A 26,304-nucleotide genomic window follows, 5' to 3' on the forward strand; every position below is an offset into this window, starting at 1 on the left:
TGAGGTTTAGTTCCTGGGTCTATGGGCCCTTGTGCATCAAGTTCTGGGGCATCTGACTTTAGCAGTGTCTCTCTTTGTTAGTCACATGATGCTCCTGTTGCGCTCCATCTTCTCGTCTACTACTGCCATGTCCAAGACAAGGCAAGGTTGAATCCAGTATTCATAGAGAAAAATATAAATTCCTTGGGTGGCCAGCACTACAGAGGAGTTCTTAACCTGGACCCACTGTCTGTTTAGAGATAGACTTATTGTTTATTTGTTTGCTTATTTACTTAGTTTTGGTTTTTCGAGATAGGATTTCTTTGTGTAGCCCTGACTGTCCTGGAATGTGCTTTGTAGAGCAGGCTGACCTTGACTCACAGGAATCTACCTGCCTCTGCCTCTCAAGTGCTGAGATTAAAGGCATGGGCCACTACTGCTTGGCTAAAGATAGAATTTTAAGGGGCATCTAAGCACTAGCCTCAAGTGTGTGTGTGTACATTTTCTCCTGTTCCCTCTGGAGCTTGGACCGAAATTTTCCGTCTGATTCCCAACAAGACCATAAGCGTCAGGACCTGCCACCACACACCTGTGATCTACCTCAGGTGGCTGCGGAAGGAACCTGTGAGCAGAGGTCAGCCTGGGCTACAAATTGAGACCCTGTTTCAAAGAAACAAAATCAAAACAAAACCAAAATCACTAAAAGAAAGAACCCTACCCACTTTAGGAGCTCGGGCTTATAAGAAGTAGACATTTGGGTTCCACTGTGTTTAAGACAAGGAATTTCCTAGGATGTATTTTCTAGGAACACGGAGAAACTACCATGTAAGCAGTCCCAGAAATATCCTGGAAAGGATCTTAAAACAAGAAGAAAAAAAAAATGTACTAAGTAACACAATTTTAAACTTGGGTTCAGCAAAGGAGCGATTCATCCGCAGTGATCAGTTAGTATTTAATATGGATTCTGCACTCCAAGCATCCCATAGCGTTTGTGTGTGGCCCTGCCCAGCAAAAACACTGCAGTGTTTTCAACTGTATGGGTATTTCTACTTTCCTCCCTGCCCTGATTTTATGTGAAGATTCTTAAAATACACAAGCAATTCATGACTGTCTGGGTTTTTTCTTCTAGTTTTTTTTTTTCTTTTTAAGATTTATTTCATGTATGTGAATGCACTACCACTCTCTTCAGACACAGCAGAAGAGGGCATCAGATCCCATTACAGACAGTTTGGAGAACCATGTGATTGCCAGGAATTGAACTCAGGACCTCCGGAAGAGCAGTCAGTGCTCTTAACTGCTGAGCCATCTCTCCAGCCCGTCTTTCTGGATTTTTAAAAGAGACTCTGATGCCTAATAATATTTAACTTTTCTTATTTTGACAAATGAAGGTAATGGGAGGGGCAAAATATTGCATGTTCTTTTCTCATATGTAGAATTTGTATTGATATACCTATCACATATGACATAAAATCAGAAGACAGATTATTTGGCTGGGAGAAGGGAACCAAAAAGGGTTAGCAGGGACAATAGGGGTAATATGAACAAGGACAATTATAAAGATGTATGAAGTACCACAAGATGGGATGTATATTAATGGAAAGAAATAATTTTAAAATCCAGGCTAATAGAGTTACTGTGTACAGACAGCTGACGCTGCCCCATGCATTCGTGACTGTGGAATAGGGGAGCCTTGCCATTCTGAGGCCCATTCTGCCAACACAATTCACTTTTAAAGCAAGATTGTGACTTTTTTTTTTTCTCAGCTTCTTCTCAGTCTATGTCATTCCCAGGGCTTGGTGAGAAGAGTAATTCAAGAACTTCCTTTATGAAATGTGTTATTTAAGTTCCCTAAGTATGGTTCCTGTCAGCTCCTGGTAAGGTTATTTTCTTCCTGGTACTGAACAAGGTTGGCTGCTTTTCACCGATTGCAAGGTGAAACAATTACAGATAAGCTAACTACTACTAATCGCCAGGCAGAGTCTTCTGACATATTTGTAGCAATCTGAAGTTGTTTCATTTGTGTTTTTAGATAGAGCCTTGCTACACAGCCCAGGCTAGCCTGGAACCTACCTTTATCTTGGCTCAGCACCCCAATGCTTCAATTACAGGTGTGTACCATCGTGACAATCTACATTCTGATACTTAGAAAAGCTGATGGTTTTATCATTGACACAATCCAAATTGGATAAGCTAAAATAGTTCACCCAACTCTCTACTAGTGATGTTAGTAAATGCTTTAAAATATATATATTCCAACACCATTCAGAGGTGTGGGCACCTTTGGAGCATCTTCAGGTACAGTTTTGCTGTGCGCAATCGACCATTGTAGCAATACATTTCAAGATGCTGTTTTATTTTCAACAAATTAAACATTTATAATCTCAACCATCGCAGAGAATGTTACAATACAGGGGTTTGCAAGAGAGTAAATTTAGGAGGGATCATTTGTGAGAACAAAATTTGAGTACATTTTATATCCCATAGCAGAGTTTTCAATGAAAGATCATTTCACATCCTGCAAAAAAGAAAAAAAAATGAATTAGATTCACATATATGTGATGCTATGAATATGTACATATATTCTGTACCTGTAGAATAAATCTGGACATTTATTCTACACATCTGCATGTCTCAATACGTTATAGTATTTAATAATATAAAAGTCATTTTCTAAAGCTCATCAATACCAATAAGCATTACAAGTGTTGGAAGATTTTCCTACTTCCACCTTAGACCGTGGTCCAGTTCACCCGAAAGCTTGCGGAGAAGGCCCCAGCATGGGTGGAGAAAGCCCCAGCATGGGTGAATACTATTGTGGCTTTCTCTAAGCCACAACTGGCCACATTTTGGCTCTGTACCAAGGTTAAGCTGGATTCCCCAACCCCTGCTGAACTCCTTTCAACCATTCAGATGTGAAAAAGAAAGTGTCAAAAATGAGACCAGAGGCTTCAAAGAGCTCACAGTTGAGGAATCCATGCTGAATGGCTGGGTGGTCACTGGGTGTGGCTGTGCTTTTCTATCTCATTAGCAAATGTCGAATCCCTGGCTATAAAGTTAGGACTGATCTTCTTTTTAAAATATACTTATTTTTAAATTTTATTTACATTTCAAGTGTTATCCCCTTACCCGGTTCTCCCCCCCCTTCCCTCCCTCCCCCTGCTTCTGTGAGGATGTTCCTCCACCCACCTACCCACTCTAGCCTCCCTGCCCTTCATTCCCCTACACTGGGGCATAAATTGAGCCTTCATAGGACCAAGGACCTCTCCTCCCATTGATGCCTGACAAGGCCAGAGGACTGATCTTTTATATTGGATTTTTGTTTGACTGTTTGAGTTCTCATTTGAATGTTCTTGGGCCACGTGTAATGAAATTGATATCTGAATAAAATAAGAGCTATCAAAAAGTTTTCCCTGTTTATTTACTTGTACATCTGCCATTACAGCATCTATATATTATACTTATTTTCTTAATAAATATGTTATCAGGATAAAGACCTTAGGTAATCAGATGACCAAGTCAAGGAGGAAATGACTTGTCTATTAACAAAGTAAATGAAATCCTGCTCAAAGTAGACTGAATAGACCCTAACCTAGGGAATAGATCATAAAGTTATATTTTCTCAACTTCAGAGAAAAGTTCATACCAAATAGGTCAGATTCCATTTCACTTTGTGAGTGTTTGCAAACTTTTTGGTGATTTGCACTTCTAAAGTTGTTTTAATGTCTGTCTTTTCATTTTCATCTTTGTTTATTTATAGTTTTGCCGTCTTTCTAGGATAATCTGGATGAAATACGTTTTATTTTTTTCAGACACCCATATTTTCTTTTTGCTTTAAGAAATTTATGCTTTACCCTTCTTAAATTTTTAAGTGTGTGTGTGTGTGTGTGTGTGTGTGTGTGCGTGTGCGCTCGGGCGCGTGCTCCTGTATATGCGCCGGGCGCTATGTGGGTGCCTGTGTAGGTCTGAGACTGTTGGATTCTCAGGAGCTAGTCTTAATTGTGGCAATTGTGACCTGCCTGTGGAAGTGGAAGAATAAGATTCAGAGTATCTGCATGAACAGCAAACACCCTTGACCTCTGAACCATCTCTCCAGCATTGGTCCTCCTGCTGCCACATTTTGAGACAGGGTCTCATGTAGCTCCTCCTGGCCTGAGACTGGCTGTGTGCCATTTGGGGCATGCTGGGGCACCACTCTACCAACTGAGCTGCACCCCCATCCACTTATTTATAAAGATTTTTTTTGAGTCTGAGTTATTTGGAAGACAGAAGCCAGTATGCCAGGGAATCCTGGCCCATTCCAGTGGACGCTGACTTATGGCACAGAGTGAAATCGGTGACAATGTGCTCAGTAACTGATGACGAGGTTGTCATCGCCAAAATCACTTCGGATGACTATGAGCATGTCACAGACCAAGGAATATTAGGATCAAAGCAAATCTAGCCCTAAAATACCAGTGCTTCCCATTTCCTGAAGCCTGCTTTGCTCCTACAATTGTAGTATTTGTATATAATGTTAGTGCATATAAGCAATGGGACACTAGAAGCATATTTGAGTGTGGTTTAGTTTATGACCAATGGAAACTTCCAAGTTGATTTCAGTTGTGAAACACATGCTGCTTCATATTTATTTACTGATTTTTTTTTGTGTGTAAGCACATACCATTTTAAATGAAACTTGTTGACCTCTTCCCGTTGCGTGGCTGCGAAATAATAAATTAGAAAGAAATGGTTGTAACTTATGATGTGAGGTAGATGCCATACAAAGAAGTCTGCTGATACAAAGAAGAGTTTTCTTGATGTACATCCAGGTCACCTGACAGGCCTTGGGCACAACAGAAGCGGGCTCATTGGACCCCACAGCTGCAGTTTCTGATTTACTAAGGCTGAGGTGGAGCCTGAAAATGTGTATTTCTACCAAGTACTGAAGCACTGCTAAAGCCGCTAGGATCAAGATGAATTAGAAACTATTCTGTTTTGCTTATAGGGAACCAACATTGATAACAATTGTTCTCAAGTTTCATCTTAAAATGGCCCAAAGTTAACTTTCTGAAGTCATGACCTCTCTGATTTACATATTCCTGCCATCAACCTAGTTCTGAAATCCAGTACAACCCATTCTCCAATCTGCTAATGTAAATCCTACCACAGGATCGCCACATGGGACTTGAGTATAAAGCTGAAAATGTTCAGCTAAATGTTAAATATGTCTTGTTTAATTTTCGATTCACATAATGCCATCTTTGTATTACCTCCTTTCTCCAGCTAAAGTGTTGGCCTCAAATCTCGTCTAAAGATAACTTACAAAGGATGTGGTTGGTTTTACACAGATACCACATCATTTAATATAAAGGACTTGAGCAACCTCAGATTTGGGGTTTTTAAAACAATCCCCCATGTACCAAGGGATGACTGATCTTAGCTTTTTATCTGTCTCTTTGTTAAATCAGGCTATAGAGTACTAGAGTATAGAAGCTGAACTCTATTTTTTAAAGTATTTTATTTTACCTTAAGTTATGGATATATCTGTATGTTGGTGTATGCATATGGATGCAAGTGCCCACAGAGGCCTGACGAGAGCTCCAGATCCCCTGGAGATGGAGCTGCAGACTGTGAGCTGCCTGGAGCAGGTGCTGGGAACTGAATGGACCCTCTGTAAGAGTAGTATGTGCTCTTACTCCTTGTTCTTTTACTCCCATCCATTGGTATCTTGCTTAGCACCAATCGGAGCTTCAGTAAATGATTGCTGAGTCCATTGACTAAATGTGTAACTTTCCTGGCTATGTGTTAAGAAAGTAAATATTGCAAAGAACCCATAGCTGTTTAGAAACAGATTTCATACACAAATGCAAAATGATAAACACAGTCACAAAGCTATCTCTCTTGGTAGCTTTTTATCATCATTTCATTTTAAGAGCTTTTCAGCACAGGAATAACTCTTGCAACCTATTCAATCAAAACCTTAGTAGTCGACTCCTTGGACTTGTGAAGTAGCACTAAAAAATTTGTTTCCCATGTACAAAATATCACAAAATTAGACTGTGAAGTAGATGAATATCGGAGTAGTCATATGCAGGGGTAGTAAAAGGGAGATTAGAGGCGCTGTGGTTAAACAACAGGGTAGTGGAGGAAGTGAAACCACATCGAGACACTTAATGTCAAATGAGCGTGAGGCCACAGCAAGGCTTCATTAAAGCTCGAGTCAATTCAATGAGCATACAATGAAATGCTTTGCCAATTTCCATATTTATTGATCATAAAATAGTGTATGTACGTACCCTGAATAAAAAGTATCCCTTACTTTGACCCACGGAAGGACTCTGGTATTCTGCCTGGAAGAAATAAGGATGACATAACAAATTAAGCGACACCAGAACAAGGGCGAATCCTTCTTAAGGATGCGGTGAGTGAGGCTCGATATTACTTTTAGCTATTCCCAAAGACTCGTGTCAGGAGAGAATCATTGTGTTTACATCTAAATCATCTTAACAGCTACCAGTATTCCCCAGAATGGTGCATCTAAAATATTTCCATTACTATTATAGATTCTGTTTTAACAACTGTTGTCAGTTGTATGCGTGTTCATCAGTAGGTAGAAAGATAATGTCAGGGTTATTATGCTTCAAAGTCCCTTTTTGACATCTTGATAGAATAAAATAATCTGTTGGATGTGGTCACATATGAACAAAGAAAATATAATCTGGGGTTGCTGTTAAAGCGAGGATACAGTGAGTGGAAACTGAGGGACAACTTTGGCCAATGTATATTTAGTCAATTTGTCAGAAGACATTTTTCTGATATTATTGTATGTGTAGAGCTTCAATGACAAGAATGCTAAATAGGAACAACCATGTGTTTATAACAAGCGTATTATGTAGTATTGGTCAAGCAGATCATTCTAAACTTCATGGAAAGAATATTCAACACTTTATTGTGTCTATAGTGTTGACTTGTAGCTTCCTGTGTGCATTAATAACTCATGGGGAGCATTAAATTTATCAGTCAAACTGTTTTCAAAACTTCCTTAAGTATGGTCATATTCTTTAATCTACTAAATGCCTCTGATATCTATTTAAGTTCATAAATCTTTACTTAATAGAACATATAGCTTTTACTCTCAAAATCTGTACTTAATTCTTATTTTTACTATACCCCTCAAATTACTTACGATTGAAGCATTGATGTTTAAAATGTATACACAGAAACTACATGTTTAGGCCCTTGTCTAAAAACAGTTCCTGTGTATATTCAAGAGAAAAAAAGAACACAGTGAAAATCAAAATATACTAATTACTTAAAGTCAAACCAAGACAAAGGTTTTCAGGGTGTTTTCATCAGAGGCAGAAGTGTCAATACCTGAAAGAATTTGGAAAGGCGAGCTGAAAGGGAATGTATCCAATGAACAATATTCAAAAATGTTTGAATGCATTAAAGTCCAAGTTTTTTTCTTTCAGAGTTAAGATATCCCACTAGAAAACTATATTTTAAAATTAATGATCTTGGCCATCACAGCCAGCGTCTAATGTAGTTGGTGTTGGTGTTGTTATTGTTGGTTTTTCCATTTATCTCTTGCATTCTTTGCTCCCAGCATTTCCTAAGGATATTCCCTTATGGGAAAATGTCTTCAGGGTTTACCTTCATTTAGCCTGTTCTGTGCCTACATCGGGTCCCAAGACTTCAGATACCCCCTGCAACTACAATAGTCTTCCTCAAGACAGAAAATGGTGACCATGTGCCAAATTAGTCCTAAGAATAAATATGACTCAGTCTTTCTCTTACTCAGTCTTTGTGTAAATAGTGAGACTGAAATAACATAGTCAAAATAATTATCACTGGCTAATATAGACATGGTGGAAATAAAATAAAGCTTTATAAGGATGAATTTATTTCTAGAAAATTAATTTCAGGTCAACTGACTTTCTTCTTTGTTGTGGGAATTCTACCATTTTGGGGGTGAGTGGTACTAGAAACTTAACTTAGGTCCTCCCACACACACATGTCAGGCTAATGCTCTGCACTGAGCTATAACCTCGCTTTGGAAGTTCTATAAATTTAAAGTGCTATTAAATCCCTTCTTAGATTTCTCTTTAAGATAACAGCAGATAGCTGTATTCAATTGAAGCTAAAATAGGAAGACTTTGGGGGAGGGGGAAATCATGATCATAAAAATACATTGTAGGATGTTTACTTATCTAACTGTGTGCTTACAAACAAACATGATTTAAGAAGAGTAAAAAATACAGCATCAAGGTTAAGGGAACACCAGACCTGAGTAGTGGTAACAGTTTAATAATGAAGTAGCCATCATTAAGCCATAAAGGGAATATCACAATGAAGAGTATGTGTGTGTGTGTGTGTGTGTGTGTCTTCCCTAGACTAAGGGTCAGTGAACTGTCACCTCTCATCCTAGACAGCTCATGGAACCTTCTTTAACCACTGCGACTTTCCCTTCTCTTGAGGTAGCAGAACTCGTGAAAGTCCAGGAGACTTCCCAGTAAATCAAAGATGGCAACGCTAGATCAAAAATGTGATGGCTCGCTTGAAAATGTTACCCAGGATTTTCAACACTAAGAGCATGAGGATTATTTTGATGTGACACTGCAAATGCAGTTGTTGGTTATGTTTGTGCTAGCTTTTACCTTACAGGTTGGTGCTAGGCCTAGGTCCTAGTTTTGTTAGCCATGGGAAAAAATGAAATGTTGACATTTGTTTTATGATATGTATATTTACAAATCCTTATTTTTAATCAATGTTTTAACACTTGGACAAAAAAAAAAATGCCACCCTAGCTATTTGTCAACAGGATTCAGGGGTGATAAATTGTCCTCGACTGGATTTCCCATTCCTACCTAACATCCAGCTGCTCCCTTTTTCTTAAAGCAAGACCACGTTTTCTCGGTTAGAGGGTCTCAGAGGGCACGGAAGCCCAGTTTTCCTCAGTGTGAAGGGCTTGCGCTAGCTCGGATCAGAGCATGGAGAGGGAGAGAGACAGCAGGATGCGCTTAAGCAGGTTAACCGTGCTGTTGGGAGGTAGCAGAATCTTTCTGAGGAGGACGTTACACTTGAAGATCGGGGACAGTACCTCACTTTGTCTCCTCTCTCGTCTTCTTTGTCATAGGCTGTGATACTTTGTTTAACTGGACACTCTGTGTGCTTCTCTGCTTTACCGCCCAAGGTAATCCAGTTATCAAGTTGACCAAAGGTTGCAATCGCTAATGTGTTGAACCCAAATACTCCTTTTAAGTCATTTTCTCCGACTTACTGTCATTGTGACAGGAAGCTAACACTGAGTACGAATGCAAGGGCCTCACCCTGAAGAGGGGTAATATGTTTGTTTGGTTGGTTGGTTTTTGGTTTTTCGAGACTGGGTTTCTCTGTATAGCCCTGGCTGTCCTGGAACTCACTTTGTAGACCTCGAACTCAGAAATCTGCCTGCCTCTGCCTACCAAGTGCTGGGATTAAAGGCGTGCGCCACCACCGCCCAGCTGAAGAGGGATAATCTTACAAAGGATTGTAATAACAGCTAATAACAGCTGTGGTTAGCAGAAAGGGCTGCCGCAGAGTGGCAAAGCCAGCATGCAGTTGGTATGACATACACTCACTTTGAATCTCTTCATTCTTCTCTCATGCAGTTGAGGGACGAGCTGCAGCAACGGATGCACAACAGAGGACTGGGAGGACATGAACACACACGATGAGCACGGGGGCTCCTCAGCATTGGGCGTTAAGATGGCTTCCTGTCTGTCTGTCTGTCTGTCTGTCTGTTTCTACCCACTATTCTCACCCCAGGTCAAAGGACAAGAAAAGGAAATGAAAGGTATTATCTAAGAAAGCCCATTGAGAGCCCTTTAAAGTGAATAAATCAAGGGGTAGGACAGATGGCTAGTCATACACTAAGCAGTGGCCCATTATTTGGAGAAGCACTTTGCTGAAGGCCTCGGATCTGTTACAACTGCAACAGGTGCAGCCCCAGGTCACCTCTCTGGAAGGCAAAAAGCCATCTGTCAATGTCTACACTTACTCAAAATAATCCCCGGTCCAGACCAAGGCCACTTGCAAGTATCAGTTTTCCCTTACAAACATTGTTATCTGGATGCTTCTAGCACACATGCCTGGAAATCTCCTTCATAAATTAAACATTTAAAATGGACCAGGAGCAAGACAACAGGGGACACAAAGATGACAATGCGCTCTAGTAGCAAAAAAGGTAACGAAGACGCACTTTCTAAAAATGAGATGTCACGCAGGAGAAAATGAGCGCACACCTGAGACACAGCTACCTGACAGAGTGGCTCTCTTAAGGTCTAAGTTGAGCTGAGCCTCCTTGCTAATATTAAATTCATTTAACAGATGGGTGAGTTTTAGCCCTAGATAATGGTTATCTGTTCATGAATACAACTTGTGTTTGGTATGTAGCTAATCTTGTTTAAAACTTCCATCTGTTCATATGTAGGATTATCCCATGAGGCACGCACTTAGAGTGGAGTTTAAATTTTCATTTACCTTTCCACATACATGTTTTAAAACACACTTTCCTTTTCATTCTCTAAACTGCACCTAGTAGTGGATCACAAGCTTAAAAGGAATATTATGGTCAAAAAATAAATTCCATATTTATTAATATTTTCCAGTGCAGAAGATCAAACCCCGGGTCCTTGCTTATGCTAGGTGAGGGGTCTGCTTCTACACCTCAGCCCTAGCCAGTTTGTATGTTTTAAGTCCATGCAAAAAAAAAAAAAAAAAGAAAAGGACATGCATAGTATGTGTTCACTTATAAGTGGATATTAGCTATAAAATACAGAATAACCATGCTATACTCAACAGACCCAAAGAAGCTAAACAAGAAAGAAAGTCCAAGCAAGGATAAAGAGGGGAACAAAATGGTTATAGGAGGAAAATAGAGGGAGGGGTCTGGGTGGGAGAAGGGAAAGGGAGTGTGTGTGTGTGTGGGGGGAGGGTGTTCAGGATCAGGTGTGGGTCAGGAAGGATGGCCAGATGTCCATGAGAATCTGCAAGTGACAGGGACGGGGAGGTGAGGGGCATCTCCAGGGTGAGACAGGGACCTGAGATAAGGGAGGCCCCAAGAATTAATGGAGGTAACCTTAGCTGAGATTCATAGAAGTGGGGATATGGAACCTGACGAGGTCACCAGGCAAGAAACTCCAGTGGAGTGATAGAGACACCAAACCCACCCACAAAACTCTCAACCCCAAATTTATTCTGTCTACAAGTAATACAGGGATGGGAAGTGGAGCAGAGACAGAGGGAATGACCAAACAATAACCGGCCCCACTTGACATCCATGCCATGGGCAACTACCAATCTCTGACACTAGTAATGAGACTCTGTTATCCTTGCAGACAGGAGCATGTTGTCCTCTGAGAGGCTCCACCCAGCAGCTGACTCAGACAGATGCAGACACCCACAGCCAAACAGTGGATGGAGCTTGGGGACTCTTATGGAAGAATAAGAGGAAGAAATGTGGTCACTAGGAGGCTAGGACCTCCACAGAAAGAACAACAGAGTCAACTAACCTGGACCCTCGAGGCTCCCAGAGACTGAACTACCAACCAAAGAGCGCACGAGGGCTAGACCTAGCCCCACCCCCCCATACACACACATATGTAGCAGCTGTGCAGCTTGAACATATGAGTTAATGTGAGTCCTGAACAAGTGCAGTGGGGGGTGTGGATGGGGCGAGGGGGCGAGGGGGGCTGGTGGGAGGCTATCTTAAAAGCTGTTGCCTATCTGTGGGATATTTATGTTCTTCTAGCTGGCTGGCCTCAGTGGGAGAGGGTACTCCTCGCCCCACACAGACTTAATGTACCAGGGTGGAGGGATGGGGGGGCACTTCACCCTCTCAGAGGAGAAGAGGAAGGGGCTGGGGGAGGGATTGTGGGAGAGAGTGATGGGGGCAGCAATCGGGATGTAAAGTGAATAAAAAGATAAAGAAAGGAAAGGGAAGGGAAGGGAAGGGAGGGGAGGGGGAGGGGAGGGGAGGGGAGAGGAGGAGAGGAGAGGAGAAGAGAAGAGAGAAGAGAAGAGAAGAGAAGAGAGAAGAGAAGAGAAAAGGAAAGGAAAGGAAAGGAAAGGAAAGGAAAGGAAAGGAAAGGAAACCAAAACCAAACAAACCAAAAACTACCACTGAAAGAGGCCACGTGCATTTGATGTGAATTAAAACCGGGCTACACATTTCTCATTACTCTGATAGAAACTCTCATAATGAACATCTACCTCATGATAATGAACAAGAATAGAAGGTGATATTTCCAGTTCGCACTGATACTTGTCTTTTGAAATAATTGCCAGATGAGACTAATTTTCTCTTATATTAATATCACCCTAAATAATTTGCTCTACTCTATTCATTTGTTCTTAGACTTATTTTGTCATTGAATACAAATTGATAAAGGATGGATTTTCTTTACATGGTTTTTACTTATTTATTACCATATTTCAAACATTTAGAGTTGTGTTTGAAACACACTAGGAAATAAATAATTGTGAGCGAGTGAATATAAGGCACATGTAGATACTGACATGTAAAGTAATTATATAATAAATATTAATTTTCATTTCATTTCAATTCACATATAAACTTATTTTCCTCCACGTGGTACTGAAGAATGAAACACTGGGCTACACCATCAGACCCAGACATAATTTATAGAGTAAAATATATGAGTTTGGTCTTACTACGTGCTAGATAAATCTTTTTTAAAAAATGAGTTTTCTCTTAGACACATACTTGTGACTACTTACCACAACATTTGAATTTCCCAACTTCTGTGTCTTTGAATAGTGAAATAAGAACTGTTAAGACAGGAAGAGTGAGTTATCCATAAAAGATCTATGGCTTTCTTTATTCTGGCTAGTCTATATATATTCAGGAAAATCACCTTACCCTCTTAGTATTATCTTTCTCACTTTGTTCCTAGTGAAGAGATATATATTATTATACATTATAAAACTTCATGTTACATACTTTGAAATTCACAATATATTATGAATTATGTAAAAATGTAAAACGACACATATGTTATATTTCAAACACAGGACTAAAATTGCTTAAGCATCCGTTGCTCAAAAATCAATGGAAGAACTGATTAAAAGTGGACAGTGATCTTTTCTACAAATTTATTAATAAGAAAATAGTTGGAAGGATTATTAATGTTTAATAGTGGTGGGACAGGAAGTTACACTACAGTCACACAATGGAGTATGCAGAGTAAACAACTAAAGAGTAAACAGTAAAATATTTTTAATTGTCATCACTAAATAAGGCCATGAGTTTTTTTTTTCTGCCATAAGTCTGTGGCTTATAGGAGTCATATCTTTTTTTTTTAAATCTCATTTGCTCTCAGCACCAAAGAAAGACGGTGGATAATTTTTACTGTTATTTGTTTTATCTTAATTAGGGAAAATTACATCTTGGGGGAACATCATCACTAGGAAGAGTAATTTGCCTTCAAACTATCCAAGCGTCCTTCTTTGGGTCGCTCTCTGTGGAAGCTGGAGTGGATCAGCAGTCACAGGATGTGTTTGAGATGCTGATGAAATAACATCATTCAGAACTTAAGACTTCACCTTTAGCAAGGGAGGTTTAAAGTTCGTTCAACCAAGGCACAGGCTAGAACCTGAAGTCTAATGGTATGTGATGTCTCCCTCTCCCACCCAGGCTTCACCTAGGACAAACCATTCTCCCGGAAGAATCAAATAATTCCAGTCAGAAACCTGGACACAGACACAAACAGAACTTTCAAACCAACACTGACAGTGCGGTTGGCCAGTTTGTCCTTCCTCCTTGTTGGCTTGTTTGCTTGTTGGTTTGTTTGCTTGGTTATTTTTCCCAGTGCCAGAACAAAACCTCAGGCCTCACATCCCAGCCAAGTGCTCTCCCCAGCTATATTTTTCTATTCTTAGGTCCTAGGCCACAACAAAATATCATGTCCTAAGTGCAGACCATAAAAATGTAGCAACTTAGTTTCATTCTTGTCCCCAATTATATACACGTGTGAGAAAAATTAAAACAGTATGATGATAAATTTCCTCTATCAGACCACATTTCATGCTTGCAGGAGACGTGTGATTTCCCAGTTAGCTGAGTATGAACTCCACCAATACTATCCTAACAGAGAAACGGAAGTATCCGCTTCTTATTTCCAGTCAGTGTGTCCTGTAGCTAGTGCTGACAGCCTTCCTAAATTGTGTACATTTCAAGAAGGAACTTCAAGTCATTTGGTTGGTGGACTGCCTACAGGACTTAAGCAGAGCCTTACCTGAGGCTTCTGGGAAATCTCCATCACTATACGGCAAAGCTCCCTCAGTGCAACAGATGCCTAAGGCAGACAAGAGAACACATGGGCTATGTTTCACTTTGCACTATATCTGCACAGGGGGTGAGATTCCAGATGTTGGAAGCACAAGGATAGCCTATCAGCACTGCAAAGGTGTCTTGCTGCAGTACTGTGAAACTCTGCAGGAGTCCTCTTGATTGCTCTCAGATCGATCTAAAACATCCTCGGGCCAAGGTGATGGCTGGGCAGGTGGCAAAGTTGGCTGAGATAGCAAGAGAACTCGAGTTCAAATCCCCAGCCCCTACATAAAAGTCTTGCATAGCTACATGAGTATGTTACTCCAGCACTGGGATGGAGACAGGTAGATACTAGGAGATGGCTGTTGGGTCAGTCTAGACACAATGGCAAACTCTGGGTTCTGTGGGATTCTCGACTCAGAAAACAAGGTGGAAGGCAATGGAGGAAGATGCCTCATGTCTTCCTCTGGTGTCTGCTCGGGTGAACATGGGCATGCATTCCCGTGTACATAGACCACACATACACACACACACACACACACACACACACACACACACACACACTCGCACATAAACTTGAGCACACATAAAACAAACAACCAAACAAATCTTTCTCTGCAGCAGCTATGCAGCAGTTGAGGCAGTTGAGGTTACACTGTGGCCCACTTACACAGTTCTCAACACTCACAGAGACACCATGGAACTCTATGACTAAGACAACCTGGGCAGTGCCAGCTAGGGATTAGTCTCCTGGCTTGTAGGGAAATGCATGTGCATGCCAAAGCTGTGAGCTTCACTGAACATTACTCATTACTGGCTAATTTGAAAATCCTGCAATTGCTCTCAAACAATGGGGATTGAAGGACAAGAAGCCCGTGTGTGGTGCTAGTCTGAGTTCCACCCTTTGCAGGCTGCTGACTGCACACCCCAGGATCAGGTTTGTCAGAGCATCAGAGGGCAGAATTAGGGCAGGAATCCTGTGGTTGGCAGTCAGTTGGGCGTGGTAGGGAGTGGCTCAAATGGACAAGCAAGGGCAAACCCAGCTTTGCACAGGACCTAGCAGAGTCTGCTGTGAGCCAATGGTTCCTTAATAAGTTCATTTCTGAAGTAATGAGAAGCCGGGGCACAGAGAGGCAATGTGAATAGTGTTAAAGCATGGGCTGAGAAGGTGAACAGCCTGAGATCAGAAGTGTGGATCCCATTGCTACTCCCTTTCTACAGTGGTTACTTAATCTCTCAAAACTTTAGTTTCTTTAGCCAGAAATCAGGGGTGATGTCACTGCAGGAAGTTCCTGACCGGATTAAGGGCAGGACAAGCCCTTTGGTTTAATTTACCACTGCGGGTACTCTCGATTCAGAAGCTGTAAGAGAAGATCGTTCCACACCTACTTAGGATGGCTGAGGTGAGAAACAAAGTTGGAGCTACCATGCAGTACCCTTCAGATCCTTCCTCCACAGAGGTCTGGTTTTGTCTCCTCCCTCCCATCTATTTGTCTTCCAGACAACTTGTTGGGATATATATTGATAGTACAAGATGAACCATGTATACATGGAGTTTCAACGCGTTACAAAATACTTTCCTGTACACAATTTCCATTCTGTTCTTAAAACACAAGGCACATAGGACAGGGCATGCTGCTCTTTTGTAGAGAGGAAGTGAGGGCCTACAAGATGGTGACTTCTCCAGTACCTTAAGAGATTATAGTTGACAGAGAGTGGCCTGGGAGCCAGGCCTTCTACCCATGAAGATGCTTTGGAGGGCTCATCACTGTCCACTGATGTATAGTTGACTATTTCTCAGTTGTTTCATGGTCTTGGGGTATCTCGTATGTACGTGCTGGTTAATGCTCTACCACTGAGGCCCAGCCAGCAGCTAAGAGGGGCTGAATAAAGTACCGAGTCTGGTAAGTTCTTCCCTACTTGGCCCCTTCAGGTAGATCTATGACAATCTGGTAATAAAAACTCCTAACTCCTTTTGATTTTGTTTGTTTGTTTGTTTTTCCCCTCAAATAGCCCATATAGAAATGCCACAAAATCCAAAGTAACAACAACAACCAAAAGGTAGTTGGCTATGTTCCATGTCAAAGATGCATCTCAATTGAAGAGGACTATACTTGTATATTGAAGAGGACTATACTTGTATATTGAAGAGGACTATACTTGTATATTGAAGAGGACTATGCTTGTATATTGAAGAGGACTATACTATATACATAGGTTGTTTCACCTTAGGAAACTGACTGGGCTGAATGAGGTTTGGCAAGAACACTGACCTTTGGGAACATTTCAAAATAAATGTACTTTCCTAGCTTTTCTTTATAAGAAGCAATTATTCTCAACAATTCTTTAAAGACTTTCATATATGGGACAGGTAATAATTTATCCCATATTAATGGACCTTAAAGATTTTTACTTTTTTATTTGACAAAAGTATCTGGAAGCACTACCTGATAGTTGTGCAATTAATAAAATATCACTTCATAAACAGTTAGTGATATTTAAAGCCTCAGAATATATTGAAATATACATTTTACATGTGAAAGACAGGGATAGTACATATATATGCCAGGCTCTTTATAAAAAGCCACACAGAAATGAGGTTCAACAAAGAGTTAGTTTGTGAAGCTAGGGAGCTGGCCCGGTGTTTAAAGGGCTTGTTGCATAAACGAGGGGACCAGAGTTTGGATCCTAGAACTCACATAGATGCTAGGCGAGTGTGTCAGCCTCATTCCAACCTCATAAGGTGGAGACAGGGAAACCCTAGAGCAAGCTGGCTAGCAAGACTGGCCTCATAGGCAAGATTTGTGTTTGATTGAGAATCCTGCCCCAGCAAATAAGGCAGGAGAGTGATGGAAGATGATGTCTGTCATCAGTATTGAGCCTTCACATGCATGGGCACACATGTACAGCGTGTTCCTTTCCTGTCCCAGACACATGCACACACATATACATGCAGGTACCACACACACACCATAAGTAGAAAAAGAATATTTTTAAAGTTAATTTATATTGATAGAGTTTAAGTAAGTTTTTTTTAAAGGAATACAGTGGGTATTATGGATATAAAAATGGTTCTGAAGCTGTTCCTGAATCTTAAGTTCAACACAAAGGCTTACTTGCTAATATCCCCATGACATACATCTGAAGGTGCTTCTTGTGGTTTGAGTATGTCTCCCAGAGACTCACTGAACACTTGGTTCTGAGTTTGTGGAGTCTGTGGAGCCTTTAGGCAGTGGAGTTTTTATTGGAGGAAGAGGGTCCCACCCGGCAGGTGGGCCATGAGGCTTTGTAGCCTGGAGTCACTTCCTGCCATTATCTGCTTCCTGTGTGCTGATGCAGTGTGACCCGCCAGCCTCCTGCCATGATGAGACAGTATTCCCGAATGGTGAGTCAAGCATAAACCTTTCTCCACTCAAGTTGCTTTCCTTGGGATGTTGTTATCACAGCAATGAGAAAGTAACTACAGCAGAAATCGGGGTTTAAAGAATGGATTTGAAATAGTGCCCAAAAAGATCTTGCTTCCCTCTCCTCTCCCTAAGCAAGTGCCTCTAACTTCTGGCAGGGGAACCTCTACAGCTAGGAAAGGCATTACACAGGGCTACTCCTGTGCTTCCCCGACTCTGACCCCATCAGGAGACCATAGGAAAAGTCACTTGGCCTCGGCCAGAGGGTGTATTTGAGGCACATACGTTTCTCTCCGGGTTCCTGGCAGAGCTGACTAAGAAAGTAAAGTTGCTAAGGTGAACTCTGCATCCTTGCGCTCAGAGCTGCAGGTGGAAGCATCAGTGAATGAAGATGACACCATCTTTCCTGCTCCTCATCTCTCCCTGTGCAGGAGCAATGCTAGCCCTCAGTCCTCCCCATCTCTCCCTGTGCAGGAGCAATGCTAGCCCTCAGTCCTCCCCACCTTCCCCTGTGCAGGAGCAATGCTAGCCCTCAGTCCTCCCCACCTTCCCCTGTGCAGGAGCAATGCTAGCCCTCAGTCCTCCCCACCTTCCCCTGTGCAGGAGCAATGCTAGCCCTCAGTCCTCCCCACCTTCCCCTGTGCAGGAGCAATGCTAGCTCTCAGTCCTCCCCACCTTCCCCTGTGCAGGAGCAATGCTAGCCCTCAGTCCTCCCCATCTTCCCCTGTGCAGGAGCAATGCTAGCCCTCAGTCCTCCCCACTCCCGTGGGAAGAGAAGTGAACTGCTTCCTGGACATCCTGGAAGCAGGAAACTGGGAACACACAGTTCAGCCTTTTGTCTCATCTGCCAGCACACTGGTCTGCTACACTCCTGTGGGTCGGCTTCTGCTCTGTGAAGACCCAGGGCCACTGCCTGAGCAGGTCTAGAAAACTTGGTTCTGGTGCAAAACCACACAGTTATTGGGTATTGTATTTTTTAAAACAAAATTTGATCTTAAAAATTAGCATTTGAATAGTTCACAGTTTCCAAAAATAAATTTATTTTACTTAAAGATGGAAAAGCTAGCCTTCTAAAGCACAGGCCTATCGCACTGATATTACATGGAGATAACGCAGTAGCATCTAATATGTGACAAGTCTTAGTGAGTTCAAGAAAAGTTCAAAGGGAGAAATGGAGATTTTTATGCACCAAGAAATGCCTACATTGTCATGAAACCCATCCAGATTGAATTACCTGAGGCCTGGAATCAATGGACAGAAAGGACGCACAAGCTTCATGAATCTGTAGAAAACAAAAATATCAGTTACATCCTAGAAAGAGAAAAGAGCCCAAACCAGAAAAATAGACTTTACAGAGGCATTCCATACAGATAGCAATCAAAGAGTCACGGCAGCCTTGAGCCCTAAGTTCAGAGAAGAGCAGACTCCAGAAACTTATAAGAAAGTCCTGGGTACTGATCATGCTTGTAGATGCCCATTGTCCCAACTCTGAGGCAGGGGATTGCTCTAAGTTAGATGCCAGGTTGGACTACATAGTAGATTCAAGGCTGTGATGCATAGTGAAATCCTGTAGAAAGGAAAGGGTGAAAGAGAAGAGGGAAAGGGAGAAGGAAGGAGGGAGGGATGCGAAAGACCAAAGGAAGAGAAGGAAGTCCTAGACTTGTGATTTGTCCAAGACTCACACCCCCACCCCCAGCCATTGGAATATATGTCCCCACTAATAGCTGGTAAAGACAATCAGGGTGTGTGAAGATTTCCTCAGACACTGGTGTAAAGGTAAGTGCTCTGAACTCATTCAGCCAGAGAACATGACCCCCACCCCAAATGGTCTTAAAATAAAGGAGTGCCATTGGTTGCTGTACAATTACTCATCAGACAGGACTCTAATGTCACCTCACTTAACCTGATAACTGAATGACACCCAGCATGAAGGAAAAAAATCTTAGGACAGAATAAGCATAGATATTCATCTCCTAATGAATGCTTACACAACTATGCTTGGCAGCCGGCTGTTCTCAGCCTTTATCCTAAAGAGAAAATGGTAGACTGTAGGACTACACTGTAGGACACAGCTGTATCAGCTGGATGCCATGACACAAGCCTATTATCCCAGCACTTGAGAGGCTGAGGCAGGAGGATCGCAAGTTCTAGACCAGCCTGGACTATGTAGTGAGACTGTCATAAACAATAAAGCTGGGCGTGGTGGCGCACGCCTTTAATCCCAGCACTCGGGAGGCAGAGGCAGGCAGATTTCTGAGTTGGAGGCCAGCCTGGCCTATAAAGTGAGTTCCAGGACAGCCAGGGCTATACAGAGAAACCCTGTCTCAAAACAAAACAAAACAAAACAAAACAAAACAAAACAAAACAAAACAAAACAAAACAAAACAAAAAACCAAAAACAACAAAAACAAACAAACAATAAAATACAAGCAAAGATTTATAGTAGTCATAAAAAGCTAGGCTGGAAAGTTAAGCCCTAAGCTGTGTGTCTACAGTGTTGTGGCATACACTTCTTTGATGTCCTTAAAAATATACTTAGTGATACTTGCGTGCCCAGAACAGTTTTAACCAAATCCTTTTGATGGCATAGCATTACAGAGCCTCTTCCAGTGTTAGCATTCTTTATTGGTCTATTTAATTGAAGCTGTATTCTCAGGCCAGATTGAGAGGAGTTATGTTGAGTCAATTGTAACTTCTTAAGCTCCTTGTTGCTTCCGAGTTGAGAACATCCCAAAATATACGGTTCTTTAGCTTAGAGAACATCAAGGACATGAGCTAGTGCAGAAAAGCATTACCTCATGTCTGTCCCCTACAGCCCATGGGACCCGCCATCTCTGCATATCCCAAGAATGTAAGGAACGTTTAGAAATTCCACTTATCCTGTGTGCCCTGTACCTGCTCCTACTTCTACACACACACACACACACACACACACACACACACACACACACACACACGGGGTGGGATGGGGAGAGGGAGAGAGACTTTTTGAGTCAAAAGTTACATGTTACATTGTATTGAATTTGACCAGAACCAACCTTAAGTAAAAGTTCTTGAATTGAATTGGACTTTTTGGGAAGTAACAATGTAACAAGAGAAGTTAACTGAGGGTAAGATGACAAGGCTATGCTCTCTGAAGCCATGAACACTGACTGGTAGAGAACACCATCATCTCTAAGTGTTTGCTTTAGTAGGCTGGGAAGAAATGCCTTCTGCCAAGGAACAGAGAGACCTGAAGCCATTGCACATGCAAGGGCACTGCTGGGTAAGACTGGTACTGCAACTGCATTGCTACCACGCGTGGCTAGCCTGTTAACTTCTTTAAACATCTTTTCCTATCAAAGGAGGCCAATGTTTTCATAGTAACTCTCCTTCCTACAAACCAAGCTGTCCATATATGTGAGGTGGCCGGTGTCCAAGAACAGGGAGCTCTGCTAACTGATCAATGCCTTCAGCTGCTTCAATAAAAACATCGGAGATTTCACTAACCCAATTAGGAGATCGTTGTAAAGCCTCTGGTCTTTGTTCTCATTCACTGGGAAGGGGACAGCAGCCCCATTCACTCCCTCACTGTTTCTATAAACACTTGCCAGCTTTCCTCAGCTGAGGGCTCCAGTGATTTCTAGGGCCACTAATGGCTTTTCAGACCTCTGCACGGTCCGTTGGTGAGTCTGTTTGAAGTGAACAGGCCTCTACACATGGCTGGAAAATCACATGTGTCCAGTATCTGGGCCACTCTGTCATGTAAAACCCTCCAGCAGTGTTTTGCAAATTGTATCTTGGGTATTCTAAGTTTTTGGGCTAATATCCACTTATCAGTGAGTATATATCATGTGAGTTCTTTTGTGATTGGGATACCTCACTCAGAGTGATACCCTCCAGATCCATCCATTTGCCTAGGAATTTCATAAATTCATTGTTTTTAATAGCTGAGTAGTACTCCATTGTGTAAATGTACCACATTTTCTGTATCCATTCCTCTGTTGAGTGACATCTGGGTTCTTTCCAGCTTCTGGCTATTATAAATAAGGCTGCTATGAACATAGTGGAGCTTGTGTTCTTATTAACAGTTGGAACATCTAAGATATAATTTGCAAAGCACATGAAACTTAAGAAGAATGAAGACCAAAGTGTGGACACTTCACCCCTTCTTAGAACAGAGACAAAGTTTGGAGCTGAGACGAAAGGATGGACCATCCAGAGACTGCCCCACCCAGGGTTCCATCCCATAATCAGCCACCAAACCCAGACACTATTGCATACGCCAGCAAGATTTTGCTGAAAGGACCCTGATATAGCTGTCTCTTGTGAGGCTAGGCCAATGCCTGGCAAACACAGAAGTCAGCTATTGGATGGAACACAGGGCCCCCAATGGAGGAGCTAGAGAAAGTACCCAAGGAGCTGAAGGGGTCTGCAACCCTATAGGTGGAAGAACAATATGAACTAACCAGTACCCCTAGAGCTCGTGTCTCTAGCTGCATATGTAGCAGACCTAGTCGGTCATCATTGGGAAGAGAGGCCCCTTGGTCTTGCAAACTTTATATGCCCCAGTACAGGGGAAACACCAGGGTGAAGAAGTGGGAGTGGGTGGGTAGCGGAGTTGGGGGGGTGGTATAGGGGACTTTCTGGATACCATTTGAAATATAAATGAAGTAAATACCAGTTAAAAATTGGGAAAAAAAACTCTCCAGCAGGAAAAAAGAAATGCTGCCTTTTTTGTGCTTAGCAGGTTGCCTACTGTTCACTTGTTGTTAGGATTTTGTTTTGTTTGCAGGGAGCAACACAGGACTGTACTATGTAGCCCAGGCTAGCTTTGAAATTGCCTCTTAAGTATTGACACAATAATGTATGCGACCACACTTAGCCAGCAGGTTAATTTCTTAAAATATTGTTTCCTATAAAAGAAGGACAATGTTGTCACGATTCATTCCTAGCATTATGATCTAAAATATTTTTCAAAGCTCTTCACAGGAAGAGATCATTTCAAGCTAAAATATCTTCCATATTGTACATTAGTATGAGCTATTCCAATTATTCACCTTGCCTTTTGTTTTCCCCCATGTCCTTTGGTGATCTGCTGAAGCAGAGACCCTTCTAATAGACCCCATGAATACCTGCGCTGTTAAAGAATGTTTGGTATCTGGTACTTACCATCTATTCAGGTTTTTTTCCCTTATGTACTTTGTGGGTGGGGTGGCCGAGGCACAAAGAATATTCTCAGCTTGAAGTGCACAATAACCTTTAGCCTTGTTTGTAATACTACCACTTATTATCCACCACCATCCTCTCATAGACAACTCTATGTTGTCTTCTATTTGATGTGTGCCTTTTATTTTTGTATGTTCTTGTAAAATCTGTTCTGTCTGCACCCTTAAGACTTTTCCTTCATTTTTCACTTATTATGCTATGTAGAGATTTATCCATGGTGCTGTGTGCATCTAATGTGTAACTTCTACCCATCCTAGAAGCGACACAGCCTTCTAGACTGTATATGGCAATGGGTTGCCTAACTACTTCCCAGGGATGGACACACAGCTGGATCCCGTGTAATCCTTTCTACTATGAAGAAGGTCACCGCCGCCAGTCTCCTCACACAGTGTTCAGTCCTCTGCCTGTGGAAAACTCCCTGGGGCTCTCTTCCCAGGACAGGTGGTGCTGGAGCACTTGAAGTTCTGTTTGAGATGTTGTCCCCTGATCTTCACTCAGGAAGGTACTTCCCTCCTAGTCCTCTATGATTTACCTTTTAGATTTGGATCTTTAATTCCCCTTATATTGCCTTTGTATACAATGTGGGTTTCGTGTCTCTCGATTCAGTGAGTCGGTTTCAGCCTGTTCTTTTCCTTCTTTGCCTCACAGTGTTGTTTATGTGTGTGTCCATTCTGCCTCTGGGCTCGCTCCCCCTCTACCCCCCCCCCGAAACAGACTTTTAGAAAATGATATAGCTGGGGCTCCAACTCAGGAGTAGAACACATGACTAGCATGCCTAATGCTGGGGGGGGGGTTTGAATCCCTAGTGCTGCAATAAATAAATAAGCAAACGGAAAAGGAAGAGGGGGAAACTGAAGAGGCTTCAGTGCAGGGTGTTTGTTGAAACCGAGATGAGAAGGACTCTGGTAAGGGAATGTCACCATGACTGGCTGGGGATTCATCTGTCTGGGGAGGCTGAGAGGCAGTGTAGAATAGGTTGCCGTCAGCCATGCTGAGGGAATAAATTCCTACCACTTCACTTCCTCCAACATTTGCGTGATGCTCTCCATGGTGGTGGTGGTGGTGGTGGTGGTGGTGGTGGTGGTGGTGGTGGTGGTGGTGGTGGTGGTTCTGGGAAGCCAGTGCCTGCAGGGTGGGCAGAGCAAGCAAAGACTGCACACAGGGTTGCAGTAGAAGCTACCTGGGCTTGTGACTGTCAAAGGTGGATTATCCATGCTCTAAGTTTTATTCCATCACTTCATGCCTTTATTTTTGTGTCATTATCTGAATTTTCAAACTGTAAACTACTGCAGTTTTATAAGTAGTCTTTGTAAACTGGGACAGATAGTTCTCTCCTTGTATTTAAGATGTCCTCGAAATCCAGAGGGCATCTTAGTAAATTTAGAGATTTAGTTTTTCAAGACAGTGTTAGGTTAAGTACATATGTTTCATATATGTACACACACACACACACACACACACACACACACACACATATATAGTAAGTGGAATTATTCTAAATAAAAACATGCTGATGTCATGGGCTTTGGTTTGATTAATTTGAGGAAGGTTTGGTACTCTTATCATATCAGATGAATTATTCTGAGTCCTTGCCACACAAGGCTGAGGTCATGAGCTGGATCCCCAACACTCACATAAAAAGCCACCATATTTGAAATCAGTATTGGGGAAACAGAGATGGGCAGCATCATGGGCTCACCAATCATCCTGTCAAGTCTTGTTTGTGAACCCCAGATCCCAGTGAGAGACCCTGTCTCACACACACACACACACACACACACACACACACACACACACACGACAGACGTTCTTAAAAACAACAACCCCCACCCAATACACTATTGTTCCATTGACCAAACATGCAGCATACACCAGCTGATATGTGGCCCCCAACACACATACAGCAGAAGAGTGCCAAGTCTGGGCTGAGTCAGAGAAGATGCACCTAACCCTCAAGAGACTGGAGGCCCCAGGGAGTTTAGAGAGCAGGTGGGGTTAGGGGTGGGGACATCCTCGGGGAAGAGGTATAGGATGTGGAACAGTCAGGGGGGGCTATGGGGTGGGAGAATAAAATTTGGAGTGTAAAAAACAATAATAATAAAAGATCTCTCCATCTAGTCACGTGGTTATCTTTTATTAACATTTACTTTTTCCTTCCTTTATGTACTGTGTATTTTTACTATTTATTGCCTTTTATAGTCATTGTGGGTGATACACAATTGTCTCTCAGTATCTGTAGGGATGAGTTCCAGCACCCCTGAGAACCCTAAAATCTATAGGTGCTTATGTTCCTCAAACAAAGCAGTGTATACTTATACTTGAGTATAAGCCATATCCTCTTATATCCTTTAAACTTATATCCTCTAAACTATTTGTAACACTTAATGCAATGTGACTATTATGTAAATAGTCATTACAGTATATTGTTTGGGAAATAACAACTGAAAGAGTCTGTATAGACTTAGGAAAGATACGTTTTTTTTCACTGCTAAATTTTTTCAATCCATAGTTGGTTGAATCTGCAGACATACAGCTAACTCATGGATTCAGAAAGCCAATTATGTTTTAAACTATATTGTTATGTTACTTTCTTCTAGTGAAAAGAAATGTCACCGATTCTTATATATTGGCACTACAGACAAAAGTCTTGTGAACTCTTGTATCAGTTCAAGCATTGCAACCACAAGAAACTTAATGCAAGTCTTCACTGTCACAGTGAAGTGGAAGAAAAGATTGTTGCTGATCTCAAACGAACTTGGTTAAAGTCTTTGATTACGCTTGCAATGGAAGATTAACAAAACTTTTAGGAAGACAGAAAAAGTAGAGAAGGTACTTAGCTAGGTAGGCGGATGACATAAGAAAAAATTTTAATTCAGGGCATTTAAGAACTAACGTGTGTGTGTGTGTGTGTGTGTGTGTGTGTGTGTGTGTGTGTGTGTGTGTATATTGATCAAAGCTACTGCATTCCCTCCCATCCCCCACCTCCCAACTCTTTTCCCTCCCACGAGCATGCACTCTTCCAGTGCTGCTGGTGTGTGCATAGGTGTAGGCCACCTTCTGAAGCACAGGTAGCCTTGCACACATCTTACACTTTTGTGCTTTTATAATGAAGTATAATGTTCTCTGCAGTCTTAGCTATAGCCTACTAATTTTGATTTTAATGTTTTTACCATTAAATTCTAATTTCCTGTTTGTTTAAGGGCTATTTGTCATAAATGTTACTTATCTCCCAAACAAATGGGAAGCTTAAGTCATGAATTTGCTATTTTCTTATTGTATTGCATTATAATTGGGAAACTCTACTAGAATTTATGAAATGTATACGAAACCTTACTTTCTAACCTAACATGTTCTGTTCTTTAATGCTTACTTTCCCCATGATTTTCTACCACTTGTTAGGCT

At 41.8% G+C, this 26,304-nt stretch overlaps 1 protein-coding gene and 2 long non-coding RNA genes across 3 annotated transcripts in view; 2 read left to right on the forward strand and 1 right to left on the reverse strand.

The window, feature by feature from the left end:
• The first annotated feature begins 54 nt into the window (after positions 1-54).
• On the forward strand, positions 55-10,702 carry 4930432L08Rik (RIKEN cDNA 4930432L08 gene). Its single transcript, NR_152115.1, has 6 exons — positions 55-146; positions 1,169-1,367; positions 2,009-2,087; positions 6,293-6,379; positions 9,095-9,151; positions 9,609-10,702. It is a non-coding gene; the product is annotated as an RIKEN cDNA 4930432L08 gene (long non-coding RNA).
• The window catches only part of Nmu (neuromedin U), a 30,283-nt gene continuing 6,290 nt past the window's right edge, over positions 2,312-26,304 (reverse strand). Inside the window, exons 3-10 of the mRNA NM_019515.1 lie at positions 18,929-18,976; positions 14,256-14,315; positions 12,881-12,910; positions 12,739-12,789; positions 9,579-9,647; positions 6,255-6,308; positions 4,640-4,679; positions 2,312-2,494 (exon numbers count right to left, since the gene is read on the reverse strand). Coding sequence (NP_062388.1) covers positions 4,644-4,679; positions 6,255-6,308; positions 9,579-9,647; positions 12,739-12,789; positions 12,881-12,910; positions 14,256-14,315; positions 18,929-18,976 — 348 coding nt within the window. The 3' untranslated portion in view covers positions 2,312-2,494; positions 4,640-4,643. The remainder of the gene's footprint in view (positions 2,495-4,639; positions 4,680-6,254; positions 6,309-9,578; positions 9,648-12,738; positions 12,790-12,880; positions 12,911-14,255; positions 14,316-18,928; positions 18,977-26,304) is intronic.
• Positions 11,403-16,546, forward strand: Gm34175. Its single transcript, XR_389299.2, has 3 exons — positions 11,403-11,634; positions 15,539-15,693; positions 16,304-16,546. It is a non-coding gene; the product is annotated as a predicted gene, 34175 (long non-coding RNA).

Source organism: Mus musculus, chromosome 5 (assembly GCF_000001635.26).
Source record: "Mus musculus strain C57BL/6J chromosome 5, GRCm38.p6 C57BL/6J".
NCBI lineage: Eukaryota > Metazoa > Chordata > Mammalia > Rodentia > Muridae > Mus > Mus musculus.